Source organism: Polypterus senegalus, chromosome 2 (assembly GCF_016835505.1).
Source record: "Polypterus senegalus isolate Bchr_013 chromosome 2, ASM1683550v1, whole genome shotgun sequence".
In the NCBI taxonomy this organism is placed as follows: domain Eukaryota; kingdom Metazoa; phylum Chordata; class Cladistia; order Polypteriformes; family Polypteridae; genus Polypterus; species Polypterus senegalus.
The window spans coordinates 282,958,220-282,978,223 of NC_053155.1; the positions used below are offsets into that span (position 1 = coordinate 282,958,220).

General features: G+C 38.1%; 1 protein-coding gene across 1 annotated transcript in view; it reads left to right on the forward strand.

Moving 5' to 3' along the window:
* LOC120524563 (short transient receptor potential channel 2-like) overlaps nt 1-20,004 on the forward strand; it is a 66,116-nt gene that overhangs the window by 23,626 nt on the left and 22,486 nt on the right. The window contains exons 8-11 of the mRNA XM_039746395.1: nt 5,233-5,375; nt 5,696-5,913; nt 11,512-12,207; nt 16,562-16,759. Of these exons, the coding sequence (XP_039602329.1) occupies nt 5,233-5,375; nt 5,696-5,913; nt 11,512-12,207; nt 16,562-16,759 (1,255 nt within the window). The remainder of the gene's footprint in view (nt 1-5,232; nt 5,376-5,695; nt 5,914-11,511; nt 12,208-16,561; nt 16,760-20,004) is intronic.

The following is a 20,004-nucleotide window of genomic DNA, read 5'->3' on the forward strand; positions in this document are numbered from 1 at the left end:
GTCTTTATTTAAGGAGTATTCTGACAGCTGAGATACAGTTGATTAAATTTGAGCTACAACTGGTTACTTTTTTTTTTTTTTGTTTTTCCAGTTGGAGCACAAACAAGTAAAGTGATTTTTATCTTGGACACACAGTGTCAGTAGCAGGATTTTAACCCTCAGTCTCAGGGGTTTAAAGGACTAGGTCCAATAAGCACTACACCCCACTGCCTGCTGGAACACCTCCACAAACAAAAGTAAAATTCTGTTTTGCGCAATGTAATTGCTTATGTATTACTTGGTGTATCTCTTTATTTATTTTTTATTTATAGAATACAATGAAATCATGTGGCCTATTTGATAAGGTATATGATCACAAAACCTACTTAACAATGTGTGCAATAATAGGTAGAAAAAGGAGTGTGAGAATGAAATATAAGGAAGAGAAGAAAGTGTCAGATTAAATTAGAATTTTGAGATCAAGAACTCTTCAGACAATGAAAATAAATTGTAAAGAATTTCATTTTTTTATTTGATTTTGGCGATTTTATTAAAATCAAATACCATTCCATACAAATCAAGCTTTACAAAAATTGGTTTGAAACAAATCAGCCCCCACCCCTGAGAATGAGAGATAAGCCAGCCGAGTAAAGCTTTAAGCTAGTAAAAATAAGTAAATGGATAATATCAATAAATGAATAAAGATAAATGTAGTAAAAAAAAAAAGAAAGGAGAGAATCTGCTTCCTCAATTTAAATGCTTATTCTAAAATGTTATTGGTTAGATCCTGCCAGGTATTGAAAAGGTTTTGTACAGATCCTCTAGGTGTGAATTAGATTTTTTTTTTTTTTTTTTCCCAATTTCAAATAGTATATAACGTCAGTTACCTACTGACTTGGAATAGGAGAGTTAGGATTCTTCCAGTTGAGCAAGATAAGTCTATGTGCCAATAGTGTAGTAAAGGCAATTACAGTTTGTTTGTCCTTCACCACTTTATATATATATAGTATATATATAGTATAATTGTTTGTAGGATGCAAAGATGTTGTCTATGTACAGATCTCTAAGTGATTTAATCCTGAATGTTTTCCAGACGTTAAAAACTATGTACTTTGTACGTTTGAGAGGGTGGAAAATGGTGTTTCTCGTGCAGAGGTGCCACAGATAAGTTTCTCTATCTTAAAATACTTCCTACATTGGTTCCATATTCTGAGTGAGTGAAGCACAATTGAGTTGTTTGTATATTGCCGATAACTTTTATTTATTGGGGTAAAAAGCAGGGAATATAAAGAAGTACTGCAGGATTTTATTTTTATCGCTGACCAAGCCTGTGTATGTTCATCTATTTGTGTCTAAGTCCAGGTTTTTATAGCTTGTATATTTGCTGCCCAGTGATAAAACTGAAAGTTAGGTAGAGCCATACCGCCTTACGTCTTTGTAGGGTCGCCCTTTGGATACATGGATGTTTTGAATTCCAAGTAAAAGAGGTTATGGTTGAATCTAATTTCTTAAAAATGATTTACAGATGTATATTGGAATATTTTGAAATAAAAAGAAGTTTAAGAAGGATATTCATCTTAACAATGTTAATTCTTCCAGCTTAAAGTGAGATGAAGGGTTGACCATCTGTGCAAGTCTTGCTTAATTTTTTCCATACATGTTTATAAAGAGCTTTATGGTTACTTGTGATGTTTACCCCTAGGTATTTAAATTGATCTGTGATGATAAAAGGAAAGGTGTCCAATCTAACATTGTGTTCTTGCGAATTCACTGGAAAGAGCACACTTTTATTCAAATTAATTCTAAGACCAGAAATCTTTTGGAATTCTGTTAGTGCTGTTAGGACTGCAAGCACAGTATTTTGTGGATCAGATATATACAGTGGAGTTTGCATGTTCTCCCCGTGTCTGCGTGGGTTTCCTCCGGGCGCTCCGGTTTCCTCCCACAATCCAAAGACATGCAGGTTAGGTGGATTGGCGGTTCTAAATTGGCCCTAGTGTGTGCTTGGTGTGTTTGTGTGTGTCCTGCGGTGGGTTGGCACCCTGCCCAGGATTGGTTCCTGCCTTGTGCCCTGTGTTGGCTGGGATTGGCTCCAGCAGACCCCCGTGACCCTGTATTCGGATTCAGCGGGTTAGAAAATGGATGGATGGATGGATATATACAGTACCATGTCATCTGCATATAGAGAAATTTTCTGTTAATGTCCTTCTCTGATAATCCCCTTTATCTCATAAGCATTTCGACATTGAACTGCCAGTGGCTCAATGGTGATTGCAAAAAGTAGTGGTGACAGGGGGCATCCATGTCTGGTACCTTGTTCTAGTTTAAATTAGTCTGAATTAATGTTGTTAATATAAACTGAAGCTTCCGGACTGGTATACAGTAGTTTTCATGCACAAATGTTCAGGCCAAGCCCAAATTTCTCCAATGTAGTAAAAAGGTAGTTCCATTCAACCATATCAAATGCTTTTTCTGAATCCAATGATAATATCTCTGGGGTGTTTGACTTTATCGGTGAATATATTACATTCAACAGGCATCGAAGATTGGAAATGTCTACCTTTAATAAATCCAGTTTGGTCTTATGATATTAGCGAAGGGAGCACTTTCTCCATCCTATTAGCTAGGACTTTGGGGAGTATCTTTATTCATAAGTGAAATTGGTCTGTATGATGCACATTGTAATAAGTCCTTATTTTGTTTTTTTTTAAGGTGGTTATTAAAGCTTGATGAAAAGTTTGAGGTAGAATTTTATTGTCTTTAGTTTCTGTAAATGTTGCTAATAAAAGGGGAGCTAGCTGAGTTGAGAGTTTCTTATAAAATTCGACAGGGTAGCCATCAGGACCTGCTGCTTTCCCACTCTGAAGTGAGTTTAAAGCATCTAGTAATTCTGATAATGCCAGAGGTTTATCCAATTCATCTGCACAAAGTATCTATTTGTGGTATCTGTAATGCATCCATAAATGCATTAGATTGTGTCTTTTCTTCTTTAAACTCACTACAATGTAAGGATTTATAGTAGTCTCTAAATATGTGCATTATATTTTTATGGTCAATGATTTTGTCTCCATTTGTATTGGTGATTACTGGGATTGCATTGTGAGCTACTTGGTTGTGGATTTGTTGAGCTAAGATCTTATTGGCTTTCTCTCCATGTTCATAGTATTGATGTCTTGATTTACAAATGAGGAGTTCTGTTTCTTTAGTTGTTAAGAGGTTGAGTTCTGAATGTTAGTCTGTCTTTTCCTATGAAGTGCCTCACATGGACACCTGGCATGTTCTTGATCTATTCTAGTAATTTCGCTAATTAGCTGTGATATCTTCTTGGTTTCCAATTTATTTCTATTATAAAGATATGAGATAATCTGTCCTCTTAAAAAGTCCTTCAGGGTTTCCTCAGAGTATTCAGAAACCTCTGAGGATGTATTTAGATAGATAGATAGATAGATAGATAGGTAGATACTTTATTAATCCCAAGGGGAAATTCACATAATCCAGCAGCAGTATACTGATACAAAAAAAATATTAAATTAAAAAGTAATAAAAATGCATGTAAAAACAGACAATAACTTTGAATAATGTTAGCATTTACTCCCCCGGGTGGAATTGAAGAGTCTCTAAGAAAAAAAATTTGTTTGGATATAAATTCTGTACAGTTTTTGTCTGCTAATAAAAGTGGGTTAAGACGGCATCTCCAATTTGAGTATGTGGGGCATAATGATTTTAGCTCCAAGATTAAAGAGGCATGGTCAGAAATAACAATAGTGTTGTACTTACAAGATTTAATCTTAGGCAAGAAATTATCTACAAAGAAATAATGAATTATTGAGTAGCAATGATGCACTGGTGAGTAGAAGGAATATGGTCTTGAGTTTGGGTTTAGAAATTTCCAGGGGTCTGATAAGTTGTAGTCAGTTACAAACTGTGTAATTGTCTTTGCAGTGTTAGTTGTCATCGCCCCTGTGGCAGGAGTCCTATCAAGGTTTGGATTTAAAACGCAAAGTCCCCAGCCATTATAATTTTGAGTGATCACATTGGGAATTGATCCAAATACATTTTGGATGAAGTCCCTATCGTCGAGATTAGGTGCATAAATATTTATTAAAATCACTTTACAGTTAAATAAATTACCTATGGCAATCGCATATCTCCCTTCAGGATCTGATATTACAAATGAGACTGTTCTATGTATAAGAATTCCCACACCTCTAGTTTTCTTTGTAAAGCTGGAATGGAACATTTGGCCAGTCCAGTCTTTTGCAGCTGAAACTGATCCTTGGTTAATAAGTGGGTCTCCTGTAAAAATACTATTTAGACCTGTTAGGTGAGAGAATACTTTCTTTCTCTTTAATTCGTGATTCAGGCCTTTAACATTCCATCTCACAAAGTTAACTGTCCAGTCATGGAGACATTGCTGCTAAACCTTTGTTTTCATTTTGTAGTCTTAACTGAAAGTAAGACAGCTTTGACCTTAATTTCCAATTTTCTTAGTTTTTGCCATGAAGCTTATTGTTATGTTGGCACTTTTAAGGATTGAAAGGATAAATTAGAGAGAGCTTGGTCTCTTTCTCCCCCCACCCATTTTGCCTCCCCATGTGAGGCTGGACCACACTTCACAAAGTCCCAGTCCTCTGACATACCTAGAGAAAAAACACGTCCAAAACAAGCCCCCCAGCAGTGGCATATGAGGAATAAAATTGTGATACCTAATGCCAATACAGTCCAAATACTGTAAGCATAAAATTTAATCTTCAACAAACTCGAGATAATAACATAGTAAACCCAGGAGATGGTGTTAAAAAGTGGCCCTGGATATGCATGATAAGCCCTAATACAATAATAACAATAAACCAAGGGTGTTATATTAAACAGTCTCCTTTTATATATAAAAAAAAGATTAGGTTCTTCCCCACATACATGACGCCCTGTGTTGGCAGGGATTGGCTCCAGCAGACCCCTGTGTTAGGATATAGCGGGTTGGATAATGAATGGATGGATACATACATATACGCATCTAATTGTAATTAAAGCATAAACAAGAATTTCATTTCTATCCAGACTTGAGTTTTCTAAGCATGCGTTCACCGCGTCTGGATTAGGACATTTCTTGGCATTTTTGGATGTAGGGAAAGGAATCATTTCTAATCAAGGCAGTACTCCAATCAAACATATCTAGGCATGGAAAGACTATATAATCATGTAATCCACTGTTCATACTACTCTTTTTGTTTTTTGATATAAATAATACTTTAGGTCATCCTGTCATAAGAGGCTGTATAAAGGACAAAGAAATCTAGTAAATATTTCATCATCTAGGCAGCATACAAGAAGGAATTCTCCCAGCTTACCTGATGATAAGGAAGAAGCCCCTCTTGAATGTTGTCCCATTTGCGGAGGTGAGGAAGCTTTTTTTTTTTTTGAAGAAAAGGCTTTTATTAATGAAGGTGGTTGAAAGGGAGATAATGGTATTCGTAGCAAATGTGAATTACTGTTTAAAAGTTAAAATGACTGAAAGAATGACAACATCATGTTTTGTAAATGCAACAATAATGAATGGAACTGTAATGTACAGTTTCTAGAAAAAGATTTGCTTCCTTCCTGGTGTGTGACAGATGTAACATGATGTATTGTTTAGAGGAGATCTGAGTAATTAAAAAAAAAAATCAAGAATATAGTAATTTTTTTTATAGTATAGTAATTTTTTTTTTGTTTACAGGTCATGTCAGTTTTGAATACCTACCGTTACATGCTTCTTCGTGTAATGGTGCAGGAGACATGGGCATTCCAGATTTGGAACAAGACTGTCATTTTCCTTCAAGCTCAGAAGAGCGGGTGCAGTGTCCTGTTTGTGGATTCCGCTTTCCCTTATCTGAAATTGAGCGACATGCCAGTGGCTGTGGAGAACCAAATTCTTCTAGCTGGATTTTTGTGGACTGACCTAAATGATTTAAACTAAACCTTAAAGCTCCCTGTCTTTACAAATAACTAATTTACTGAAGTTTGTGGAAGACAAATTATGTTTTGCAATTAAGGGGACATATGTGACATCAATAATAATAATAATAATAATAATAATTAATAGTAACTTTTTCCAGTATATTAAAATCTGTGAACTTCTGTGAATTCGTTACAGTATCATTTAACTGTATAAACAAAAGAAAAATTTCTAAATATTCTTTTCAAAACAATCTTATTTTGTCTTTTTCTGTGCCTTTTCAATTATAGATAATGTACAGCAAATGTTAACCTAAGAAATCAACAAAACATTTATTGGCAATTTTCCTATGAAGTTTGTACTGGTAATGGCTAAAGATTTTAAAGACTATGCAGCTGAACATGACTGATGTATGTTATGGGGGAGGGAGATTAGTTTTTTAGTTTTTTTTATTTTTGTATGTTTTGATAAATCTTTTGTCATTATGTTTTGATCTTACTGCTAAAGGCTGAAGTATGAATCAGTAACAATGTTGACTGTTCCATTCGTTCGTCAAAACATGGTGACAAAATTGTTTCCATAAAGAAGTGAAACTCAAGTAAAATGGTTCCTAACACGGTTCACAATCTGTATCACCAAACATCTTTAAAATGATAAATAGTTAAAGGTTGATTCTACCAAGGAGAGCAAACTAAAAGTGAAATGTTCTTTATAACTTTTATTTTTCAATGTAGAATTAACCATCTATTTCTTTTTTTATTATATTGTGTCTGTTGGTGTTCAGCCTTGCTACCTTCTTGATGTGTCTTGCATGATGGTCCGATATGCAAATAAGAATTTCACCATGCTCTGTACATGTTATAATGAACTGGCACTTGATTGTCTTTCTGTAAATGAACACCTCAATTATTGTGCTGCAGCATGTCATCTCACATTTATCCTCTAGAGGGCATCACTGTATTTGAAATTAATCTGAATTAAGTAATGACAGTTACTTTACATATCATCAGAAAGATACCTTCTCCCCTAATGTTGAGTAAATTGAATGCTCTCCATACAGCATATATTCCGACCTGGCATTTCATGTCATCCAGGGAATGATCTGACGTAATTTACATGTAAACGCTAAATAAACCCTGCCACTTCTTCTGTTTTTCTATTTTCAAACCTATCTGGTTTGTCTCATATGGTACAACAGACAAGTGAAAGGAACACTCTCGTTTTCCCAAAAGATATTGGTGGCAGAGCAATTATTCAGAGTTCAGTGCATTTCTTAGAAATATAATACAACAAAGCAAAAGTGTAATTTATTCTCTATATAAAGTTTAACAATGTGAGGAGAAAAGTTGCACTGTAGAGCAAGAAATTGTATTCCTGAACTTGGGGAAATTATTTTAAAGGATTTTGTAATGAATGCTATTAAGTAGTATTTCTGTGAATGTTCTAACTACATCTTTAGGCATTTTTGTTGGAAATGCAAAAACAGTCTCAGAGCTCTTAAAAGGATACTTATTACAAGCTTGGTCCCTGTGTGCCACCTCTGAATTGTTGACGTTACTATTTTATTTAATTTATTTATTTTTTTAATTCCCTGCTCTGGAGATGTAGCAGAGAGGTGTGTTCTCTTTATTTAATTACCTCAGAAGCACTGGAGCTTGGAGCTATCTAAAAGACAAAGATTAAAGACAGAGCAGTTTTTTTTTTGAGTGTCGGTGCATATGTTTGATTACTGTCTAAGGCATGCTTTTTTTTGGAGCATCAGCAGCGTTCAACTGAAGGATCATGGCAGAGCCATGAGAATGTGAATTTATTTTTGACAGACTAGAACAAAGACAAAATTGTTTTGTACTTTCTGACTCATCTGGACAGGAATCATGGAGCATCTCACTGTAAGAAAAGCTTTTATTTCTTGTTAGTGTTAAAGCATCTCATGTTTGTTTATACACAATACCACAATAGTGGTTTTAGTAGTCAAAGTTGAAACTAACCTTCAATTGTTATAAAATTAACTGTTATTTTAAATAAAAAAAATAGTTTCATCAATTTTTATTCATTTAAAATGTGGGGAAATGTACTACAGTAAGTTTTAACTATTTAGTAATTGAACTGTTATGTACATTCTTTGTTACAGGTCTGTTAAAAAGTGTGTAGCTCATGAAACTCCAAAGCTTTGCTGTATTTTACTGATATATTAATATGCCAAATGCTTAAGTAGCTAAATTTCTAATTTGGCCAAAAATGCTGTTAAATCTGAGTTAATCTGAATCTGAGTGACATCCTACAAGACTCATAAAGTGATTTTTTTAAATGAGGTTTTGAAAAATATTCGAACATAACTTTTTTCCACTGCATTCTAAAGATGCGTATATTTGATTATTGGTAACCCTAAATTGGCCTAGTGTTAGTGGGTGCAGAAGTGACGGAGCAGCCTCCAGTGGAAGCTTGGTTCCAGCCTTGTGCCTAATGGTCCAGAAATAGGCTTCACCTCCATTTGACCCAAAAATAAGAGTTAAGAGAGTTTAGAACATCGAAAGAGGGTTGGATGATTTTAAATATTTAGTTCACAGTTATTCATTAACTTCAAATTAAGAATTTTACGCACACACTACATGGCGAAACAACTCAGGATCCTGGTTTGCAACCTCCCAGGCAGACACGCGGTCCAGTCCCACCCTCTGGAAATGACCCTCTATCTGCTGCAGCCAGGTGTTACGTGGGTGACCCCTTGGCCTGGTCCAGCCACTCAGGTCCCCAACAATGAGGATCTTATTAGTTGGATCACCCTCGGGGAAACGCATCACATGGCCGTAGTGCCGTAACTGACCCTCCCTCACAATGCAGGTAATGTGCCTCATTCGGGACTCCATGAGAAACCGCTCCTTTGACACAAAGTCAAACCAGTGGTACCCAAGGATTTTCCGGAGAGACACAGTACCAAAGGAGTCCAGTCTTTGTCTCAGGTCACTGGATAACGTCCATGTCTCGCAACCATATAGCAAGACAGGAAGCACCAGAACTCTAAAGACTTGGACCTTCGTCCTTTTGTATAGATATCGGGAGCGCCACACACCCCTTTCCAGTCGACCTCGTGACCCCCCCATGCTCTCCCAATCCGTCTACTGACTTCACAGGAAGAGTCACCAGAGACATGAATGTCACTGCCAAGGTAAGTAAACCTCTCAACAAGGTCAACACTCTCTCCACAGACAGACACACTGCTGATGGCTGTGCCCAAGAGGTCATTAAAGGCCCGGATCTTGGTTTTTATCCAAGACACTCGCAAGCCCAGACACTCGGACTCCTCACTCAGTCTCTTGAGCGCCCCAATCAGAGCCTCCATTGACTCCAAGAAGATCACAGCATCGTAAGCAAAGTCAAGATCCGTGGATCTTTCTTCACAAACAGTTGCCCCACAGCCACTGGACCTGACGACCTTGCCCAACACCCAGTCCATACAAGCACTGAACAGAGTAGGAGCAAGAAAATGCCCCTGATGAACCCCAGAATCAACTGGGAAAAACAGAGGTCCTGCCTCCACTCTGCACAGCACTCACAGTACCAGTGTACAGGCCGGCCATGATATCCAGCAACCCCGAGGAGATCCCGCGAATCCTCTGAATGTCCCACAGGGCAGCTCGATCAACTGAGTCGAACACTTTTGCAAAAATCTGCAAAGGCTGCAAAGAAACTGCCGATATTTGCGTTTGCGCTCCATGAGAACCCTCAGTGCCGGGATGCGGTCAGTGGTAGACTTTTTATGAGTAAAACCAGACTGTTTCGGTTGCTGGTAGGTGAGCAAGTGATCAGGGATCCTATTGAGGCCGACCCTAGCAAGGACCGTACCCAGCACCGAGAGCAGTGTTATCCCCCTGTAGTTGCTATAATCCAGACGATCACCCTCCCCTTTCAAGATAGGGACGACAAGTCCCATTTCAAATAATTAAGTGGTATGTGTTGATCCCATATTTTCCTTGACAGAGAACCTGGATGAGGCAACAGTCTCTTACAGGGCATGTTTATACCCACTCATACACTGCCATATTTAAATTGTGTTACGTCTAAAGTTGCTAGTTAATTAACATGCATACGTTAAGAAGTAAACTAGAGAGCTCCCAGAGGAGAGTTAGGAAAACATGCTGTGCGACTCCACACAAATTGTTGCTAAGCTGGAAAACTAACACAGGTTTCTGAAGTTGTGATATAACACCACTAACCACAGTATACTTGTTTAGTGAATTTGAAAATGCAGGATGTTTTAACCAATGCAGAAACTGAAATGTAATTGGATTTTCTCCTAAATAAGCTTTTATGTTTATTATTACATTTGTATTTATGGAAATAGAGAAGCTAAAATTATTTTGATGCTTTAAGCTAAATTGTTTAAAGATTCTTGTACTATTCATCCATCTTTCAGACCCATTTGTCCTGAGTAGGATCACAGTGAAGCTAGAACGTATTCCAGCAAGCATCGAGCACAAAGGCATTAACAATCCCAAGTCAGGGAGCAGCCAGTACATCATAGAGTGAACACACACACTTATGGACAAATTTAGCATCAGCAATCCACGTTACAGAATTTTTTTTTTATTGTTAATACAATATCTTCATTAAATCCCAATGTGCATTAATTGTCAAGATAACAGGTTTTCTTTCTTTTCTCATGTTTGTAAATTAATTTGATGTTGGTTGAAAGAAATTATTCCCTGTCCTATGCACTGTGGTTATCACTGTTGTCTTAGAATTCCAGGAGCTTGGGTTTAATTTCCTGATTGGTAGCTGTGTCTGTTGACTGTTACTGTTTTCAGCTAAATGGTTTAGTGAGCTCCTTCAGATCATCAAGGTCCATTGTGCTTTTGTTTGAGTGGAGAAACTTGAAGGATCAATATGCCATCAACACTGGCCAGCTGTGGCCTCTTAAATTTAGTTAGCTAGGTTTGATATCTGACCTACTCACTATTTATTTGAGTATGCTCCCCATGTTCAGTTTAGGGTTGGGCAAATTTTGGGGGGGCGGGGGGCTGGCAGAACTGTCAAATGTGTCATGTACTCGGCCATATAAAACCTTCAAATCTTTACAATCTATTGTAGAACATGTGTTAATGACAAACATTATAGGCAAACAGTCATGTTTTTCTAACTTTTAATGGTGAAAAGTTCTCTTTCTCATTGGAGATTTGGAAGTGTTACAGTGTGAAACAATGCAGTCAATTTAATATAAATTACCAAAGAAGATTGGTCTGGTGACTCACTGGTCTATTATTTGGCTGGTGGAAGAATTCAAACTCCCAAAAATCAATGTGGCAGTTAGGGGAGCCAAACTTTTAATACAGAATAATCCGTAATAATCAAAGTGGGTGTTGTCATAACTGATAACAACTGGATAAAGCCAATGTTGAGAATTTACCATTTCCTATCCCTTCTGCTTGGGTTTTCATATTTTGAACATATCACTGTCTGTTTTCCAACAATCTTTTGCAGGGAATGACCTAAGCAGGACCTAATTTTTATTTGAATCTTTCAAGGAGTCAGTTGGTCTGTAACTTAAATTATTACTTCAAAAACCCTAAACTTTCTCCTGTTTTATTTTTCCCCCACAGCAAGCACAATGGCGGGAGATTATGAACAGAAAGATGCACTTCCCGCCAGCTCTAATCAGTGCTATTCAAGATGGGAATGTCAACCAGGCCTCCAAGCTGTTGCAGCCAAACGACGGTATCTTGCGCCAGCTGGATGACTCAGAAGATCGGCAGTGGCGTGAAGCTTTAAATCTTGCAATCCGTTTGGGCATTGAAGATATGTTTGATCTCCTGCTGCGTTGTGTCAAATTTGATTTCCGCCAAATCCATGAGGCCCTACTGGTGGCTGTGGACACTAACCAGCCTCGAGTAGTAAAGCGCCTTTTAGATCGTCTGGATCAGGAGAAGGGCAACAACAAAGTTGACATCCGCTCATTTTCACTGGCCTTCTTTGACCAATCTATTGATAATTCTCATTTTGCCCCTGGTGTAACTCCACTCACATTAGCCTGTCAGAAAGACCTTTACCAGATTGTGGAAATGCTGACCAAAAAAGGCCACAGTATTCCCCGACCACACAAGATCTCATGCTCATGCCTGGAGTGCCGCAATGGTCGCCAATATGACTTGCTCAAGTTCTCACTGTCCAGAATAAATACTTACAGAGGCATTGCCAGCCGTGCCTATCTCTCTATTGCCAGTGAGGATTCCATGCTAAGTGCCTTTCGACTTAGCAGAGAACTCAAAAGGCTGTCGAAGAAGGAACCTGAATTTAAGGTTAAACTTTACATCTAAATCTTGTACTCTGCTTAACAGTTATGTGAAGCCCCTGCATCCTGCTCTTGTACACGTCACTATAATATACTGGAAAGCAGCAATGCAAGAAAAATAAGTAACATGGGCCTAGAAACAGATGTGCGGAAACTGTATAATCCTATTGGCCACAGTTGCTTTTGTAATAACACAGTTTTTCGAATCATTAACCTACAAACCGTGCTATAAAACAAAAAACGTTCACCCATAGTTCTCTTTTCTTTCTTTTTCTTGCCTAATTGCATTCCAATCATCATGCCTTTGGCCAAACTGTCCTAGTATAGTGTGTTATTGCCTGCTGATGGTACTAATTCAACCATTCCTGTTGTTTGTTTGATCTTATTAGGCTTTACTTAAAAGTGATCCTTTCGTCATTTATTCAACATCACTAATGATGTCACAAACATGCACCTGGTCTCCACCATCCTTTTGTATGACCTGCAACAGAAAACCATAGGTTAAAGTGTCCAGACATGTGTTCTTTGAGGAGTTTGAGGTTTGAAGCCTGTGAAGATTATCAGTTCAGGTCCCACTTCAGACTGACTGTGTGACAAAGCACCTAACCTACCATTGATGCATATATAGATATATATATATATAGTGAGATATTCAGCCCGGACACAACCAAACGGACACCAACAGTTCATAAAACACACGCTTTTATTAAGAGAAGTGTCCCCAAAGACAAGTCCCGCACACACACACAGTGCTTCCCTCACCAAACACCCTTACTCGAGCCTTCAACTGTCCATGGTCTGCCTTTCCTCTCCTCACTGGAGCTTCGTCTTGCTCTTGCTCCCGATTGTAGGAAGGCAGCCCATTTTATGTCCACCCCGATGTGCTCGAGGTGCTTGTTGATGACCTTCCGGCGGTACTTCCTGGTGTGGCAGAAGTGCCGTACAAGCACCCGGAAGCACTCTGGGTGTCCCTGGAAGCTTCTTCCTCCACCTTCCCAGGTGTGGCGGAAGTGCAGGTCTCTCTGGCTCCATGACGCTCGAGGTGCCCTATTTTCGGTGGTTTTCAGTGATACTTTTTGCTTATTGCTCGTCAACATTGGAATTGGAATTTAAGTTGTTGTCAACCTCCTATAGAAATGGCAGACATTAAAAAATGATAACAGTTCATATTAGGGAAAAAAAACTAAAAATAAAATCTGCAGTGGTTCCAGGCCATGAAACTGCCCAGTTCCTTCTAGGCATTCTACCTAACATACAGTAAATGATTAGTCCTCATTGTATTCAGTGTTCTTATGCAAGGACTTGATGACGATGGTCACATGGACTTCTGGCCTTTAATCCATCAATGTAGGACGGCACTCGTTCAAGAAAATGTGAGGTTTCTAAACTCTCTTGGGACCTCCCCCAAGTGGACAACACGCCAAAGAGTGTCCTGAAGTGCGATTATTGCATCTGTGGGAGACCGCAAGGGGCAACAGCAGGCTCACAGCCCACAACATGCTTCCGCATTTAGATAATGTTTGTGTTGAATTCCTCCCACCCAATTGCACAGCAATGCCTCAGCCATTGGGTTTGGGCATCATTCGCACCCTGAAAGTGTATTATCACAAGGAAATGCTGAGAAAAATTCTTGTCAGCATAACTTATAGACAGGAGAAGATTAAAATTAATGCGAAAGAAGCTATTGAAATGATGTCAAATGCCTGGACACAAGTTAATGAAAGCACTATAGTGACAAATACATAATCTCATTACAACGAAATATTTTTTAGGTCCCTGGCAGTTCGTTCTACAGGAATTTTATCTGTAGTTAGAAATTTGTAGAAGAAAACCTTATCAGTTTTACTGCTAAGCTGAGCACCTAACTCTGTAAGTGTATCCTGCAGAACATGTATGCAACACACCATACAAGACTGTCTGTCTACCCTCTTTGAAAATAGTAACATGCTGGAACTCCCTAGTTTTGCCTAGCACTACAGAATATCAGAGTCACTTAACAGCTCTGGAAGATTCTCAAAATGTTCGGACACCTCTAAGGAAATGGAGTGCAAAGCCGAAAAACACACAGTTCCTTGACCAGCGCAAGACTATAGCATACATCTCTGAAGATGTGGCATTCTGTGCTATCCACTACCACCTGGATGTCGCACCCACAATATAATTCTACATTTCTGGTTTATTGATAGTACAAATAAACTATGGAATCCCAAACCTCTAAAACTGGAAAAATATCTTAAAACAAACACAGTGGTGTGAAAAACTATTTGCCCCCTTCCTGATTTCTTATTCTTTTGCATGTTTGTCACACAAAATGTTTCTGATCATCAAACACATTTAACCATTAGTCAAATATAACACAAGTAAACACAAAATGCAGTTTTTAAATGATGGTTTTTATTATTTAGGAGAAAAAAATCCAAACCTACATGGCCCTGTGTGAAAAAGTAATTGCCCCCTCAACCTAATAACTGGTTGGGCCACCCTTAGCAGCAATAACTGCAATCAAGCGTTTGCGATAACTTGCAATGAGTCTTTTACAGCGCTCTGGAGGAATTTTGGCCCACTCATCTTTGCAGAATTGTTGTAATTCAGCTTTAATTTGAGGGTTTTCTAGCATGATCCGCCTTTTTAAGGTCATGCCATAGCATCTCTATTGGATTCAGGTCAGGACTTTGACTAGGCCACTCCAAAGTCTTCATTTTGTTTTTCTTCAGCCATTCAGAGGTGGATTTGCTGGTGTGTTTTGGGTCATTGTCCTGTTGCAGCACCCAAGATCGCTTCAGCTTGAGTTGACGAACAGATGGCCGGACATTCTCCTTCAGGATTTTTTGGTAGACAGTAGAATTCATGGTTCCATCTATCACAGCAAGCCTTCCAGGTCCTGAAGCAGCAAAACAACCCCAGACCATCACACTACCACCACCATATTTTACTGTTGGTATGATGTTCTTTTTCTGAAATGCTGTGTTCCTTTTACGTCAGATGTAACGGGACATTTGCCTTCCAAACAGTTCAACTTTTGTCTCATCAGTCCACAAGGTATTTTCCCAAAAGTCTTGGCAATCAGTGAGATGTTTCTTAGCAAAATTGAAACAAGCCCTAATGTTCTTTTTGCTTAACAGTGGTTTGCGTCTTGGAAATCTGCCATGCAGGCCGTTTTTGCCCAGTCTCTTTCTTATGGTGGAGTCGTGAACACTGACCTTAATTGAGGCAAGTGAGGCCTGCAGTTCTTTAGACGTTGTCCTGGGGTCTTTTGTGACCTCTCGGATGAGTCGTCTCTGCGCTCTTGGGGTAATTTTGGCCGGCCGGCCACTCCTGGGAAGGTTCACCACTGTTCCATGTTTTTGCCATTTGTGGATAATGGCTCTCACTGTGGTTCGCTGGAGTCCCACAGCTTTAGAAATGGCTTTATAACCTTTACCAGACTGATAGATCTCAATTACTTCTGTTCTCATTTGTTCCTGAATTTCTTTGGATCTTGGCATGATGTCTAGCTTTTGAGGTGCTTTTGGTCTACTTCTCTGTGTCAGGCAGCTCCTATTTAAGTGTTTTCTTGATTGAAACAGGTGTGGCAGTAATCAGGCCTGGGGGTGGCTACGGAAATTGAACTCAGGTGTGACACACCACAGTTAGGTTATTTTTTAACAAGGGGCAATTACTTTTTCACACAGGGCCATGTAGGTTTGGATTTTTTCTCCCTAAATAATAAAAACCATCATTTTAAAAACTGCATTTTGTGTTTACTTGTGTTATATTTGACTAATGGTTAAATGTGTTTGATGATCAGAAACCTTTTGTGTGACAAACATGCAAAAGAATAAGAAATCAGGAAGGGGGCAAATAGTTTTTCACACCACTGTACATTTGCTTAAAATCTTATGTAACTACCACTATAATACTTTGGTGACACACCTGAATATTTTCTGATCTTTTCAATTTGCCTTAATTCAGATGAGGAAAAAAGTCATTTACTGTGTTATCATAACAGTGACGAACCAGTGATGACAATTAAATAGCCACCTTTTATTGCCATGGTTAACAATTCTTGATGATAATGAACAATCTTCTTCAGAAAATCTGTCACTGCTTACCTTGTGAGTTCTGAAAATTGTTATATAGGTTATCATATAAATCTTCTGGAGTCATTGAGGTGCTATAAATGGCGCATGAGACAACCATTCTGTTCTTTTCTAAGGTTGCACTTGCACCAATAACCAATGCATGCATGGAGCCACCAAGATGTGCAAGGAACAGAAATTTTCTGCAGAATATTCAATTAGTGCTTAGGCCAGATGTTATAGCAGATATTTATTTTGCTGTTACATATTTGCTGACTGAATGGATGTTTTGCTCTGTTTCAGCCACAGTACCTGGAACTGGAAAACCTTTGTCAAGAATATGCTGTGGAACTCTTAGGAATGTGCCGCAATCAAAGTGAAGTGACAACTGTTCTCAACAACTGTGAGGATAGTGATGAAGAGCTGGATGAGCATGGATTTGAGGAAGGCATTCCAAACTTGGCACGGCTGAGATTGGCAGTCACCCTAAACCAGAAACAGGTATGACTTCTCAGTTCCTTTTTTGGAAATGAGCTGAAACTAAGGCCCAAGTGAAGAAAAACTCTTTGGCAGGATAACTCCTGTTAGAGTTCTCCTTATTAATAGAGAAGCGGAAGCCTCTGCAGCTATATAATTGTAAAATATTTAATCTTAATGGAATACAGCATCTTTCACATTGAACGGTAAGTGCTTTAGGGCTCACATTTTACTGCAATAAATCATATAATGTGTTGGATTTTGAGAGTATAGATTATACAAAAGAAAGTTATTTGTCACTATTAAAAAAAAATCCATAACTGTTGAAACCAAGTTTGAATATTGTGAGGGCAGGAACTTCACAGATAGGTAGGAAATCTTTAATGATGCTTTTTCCACTTACTACCCTTTCTATTTTGGTCACATCCAGCATCCTTGCTGGGATCTCCTCTGATTGCTAGGTGACGCTGGTTACAAATATATCCCTCTTGATTAAGAGCAAGTCCCCCGTTTCATTTGATTATTCCTGGAATTTCATATGTCATCATTTGCCTTTGTGAAGATCCATTATCTGATCTTTTTTGTTTTGACTTAGAACCAGTTTATTTACCTGGTTTTTACACAAGTCCCTTATTTTACAAACTGTCATCCTCTCAGATGTTTGCTTGTACTGCTTTAGTTCTCCCTTTAATCAGAATCTCCTGTGCTTTTGCACAGCTTCTTGCAAAGTCCTCTGTACCCACAAGACAAATCGGAACTCAACCATGTACAACTAAAGCCTGCAGTGCTCTGATAGTCTTCCATCACTGTGACACTCTGTGAAGGTTAATGGCTAGTAAGAAATCTGGACTCCGCTTTTATAATTTACTACTTCTGTTTTTGGTAAATAACGTGCAAAGAATAGTATGTATGTATAAAATAAACCTGTGGCAGAAACACATTACTTATTAGAATGGTTTTAAACTGTTTCATGATGCATAGGAGTCATTCTAAATTATACAGTTAAAAACTTGCAGATTTATTTGTATTAGACCTTGGGTGACAACAATAATTGGATGACTTACATAGTCTTCTCCTCTTTATGTCACCTTCTAGATCCTTTGACAAACTGAATGATGCCAGTGTTAGTCCAATCAAGTTTTTGTAGACATTCATGAAATGCAAAGTTTATGTAACACAGGGGACTTCTTTTATGGGGATTATTCTAAATACCATAGTGTAGTTGGCTAGGCCTGTTACAAAAGTTTTCATTGTAAAGCATGAATTTTAGGTATCATAGCAAATTTCTGGAGAATAATACGATGTCATACTTTCGACCCCAAAAAGCAATTACTTCAAAGTCAGGTCCTAACTTTCAGTTTCTCTCCATGTTTCAAAAAGTGACTCTCTATTTAGATACAAGGATAGAAATCCCTTTAGACTTAAATAATTGAACCCCTCAACCCATGAAGTCCACTAAGCTAAAAGAATTAAATGTTGTTTTTAACATTGTTTTAAATGAATATGAAGGGATACTCAGCTGGCAGTGGCTCCATATTTCCTTACTTCTCTGCATGGGTTTTCTCCGGGTAGTTCTGCGTTCCACAGACCTGCACACTACATTGGCTAGTGTGCAGAGTGTAACTGAGTGTGTATCTTTGCACTTCATTGGACTGTTGCCTTGTACATGGCTAATTTTGGTCCTCCCTCATGATCTTGTATTTGAATAGACAAATTAAAAAAAAAACTGTTAAAAGTGCATGTAATTTTCTTCTAAATCCTCTGGTTTCATTCAGCAGGCACATGCCAATAGATTCATTTATGATTTTAAACTGTCCTGTTGGGGGGGTGTACATAAGAATGTCCAGTGATGGACTGACGTACTTCCTAGGTTGAGCTGCTGTCTTCCTCCTGATGTTGAAGGAGGCCAGGTTTATGTTCAGCATAGTGTATCAATTTAACTTGCAGATCACTTAGTTGAGGAAGGCAAGTGGAGTGAGCAGAGTTAACACGCTCTACATAGGTGGAGGCTGTGCTGGGAATTTAACCAGGGCTCTGGAAAAATGAGGCAGCATTGCTAACCATTGTGTCACCCTGAAGACACTGAATTTGTCAAAAGGAACAAATGAAGTGCACCAAGATAAAGCGTCTGATGCATACAATGGCGTGAAGTCTTCTGCAAGCTAAAAAACCAAAGCTTTTAAAGTGCACATCACCTTAAACATAAGAATAAATGTGATCCTCCAGCCCAAACTACTGGCTTCGCTAAAACCCCAAGACCAAGACCTAATTTCCTGGGCCACCTAAACCAAGCCCACAGACCACCTTTCAAAAACCTCCACCTGCTCCATCACATAGGAAGCCTCCGCATCACGTTTTTGAATAACAGAGCACAAAAGCACAGGACAAAAAGATGCAGACAGACATAAAATGCACAGTTCTATAAAATCCTGCTATTGCGTCTGGTGGCTATTTGGACATTCAAGACTATAAATCACAAAAAACTGACACATAGTGAAACACTAGATTACACAATTAATTTCAGTTCATTTTTACTTTCTCGTATATGAAGTATAGTGAAATTATTGTAATCATCTAAAGATTCAATGTTGAGATTTTGACAAACCTCGATGTTTTAGACCTCCCTGAGTCCAAAAATACAATTTTTTTGGAATTATGTCTGTGTGTGTGTGTATGCGCATGTGTGTGTAACCAAGATAACTTGAGTACGCTTTTCACTCTGGTGAAACAAATTTTGCATACGAGTATTAGGTACAAAACATAGATTTCTGTCAACCTTTGGGCTATTTCCATTAATGGGAAGTGATACTTTACCTTTTATTCATATAGCTGCAGACTCTGATTTTTTTCAACTTTACTTTTATAATAATTGTTCAATATATTAATGATTTGATTTGTTGTTGATGGTTCTTTAATGTACATAATATAAAAATGATTGTCTTGCAGTTTATTCCTGAAATATCCATCCCTATATCTGAATATATGAGAAAGTTTTGTATAGTGTTCTTCACTGAGTTCAGGTACAGAGTGCTGTGACAAGTTGTCATGTAAACTGCAAGTATACCTTTACAAATTACTAAATACACAGTACACAAAAATAAAAAATTGTTAAAACACACAAAAAACAAATTAGAAACTGATTAACATAAATTAAAAAAATGAATATCTGTCCATTAATTAATTGTTGAACTATGGCCTGTTGATAACGGAGGAGAGGAAAGCTAAAAAACCTTCAGACAGCAGCATCACTGGAGAAAATAAACCTCTGA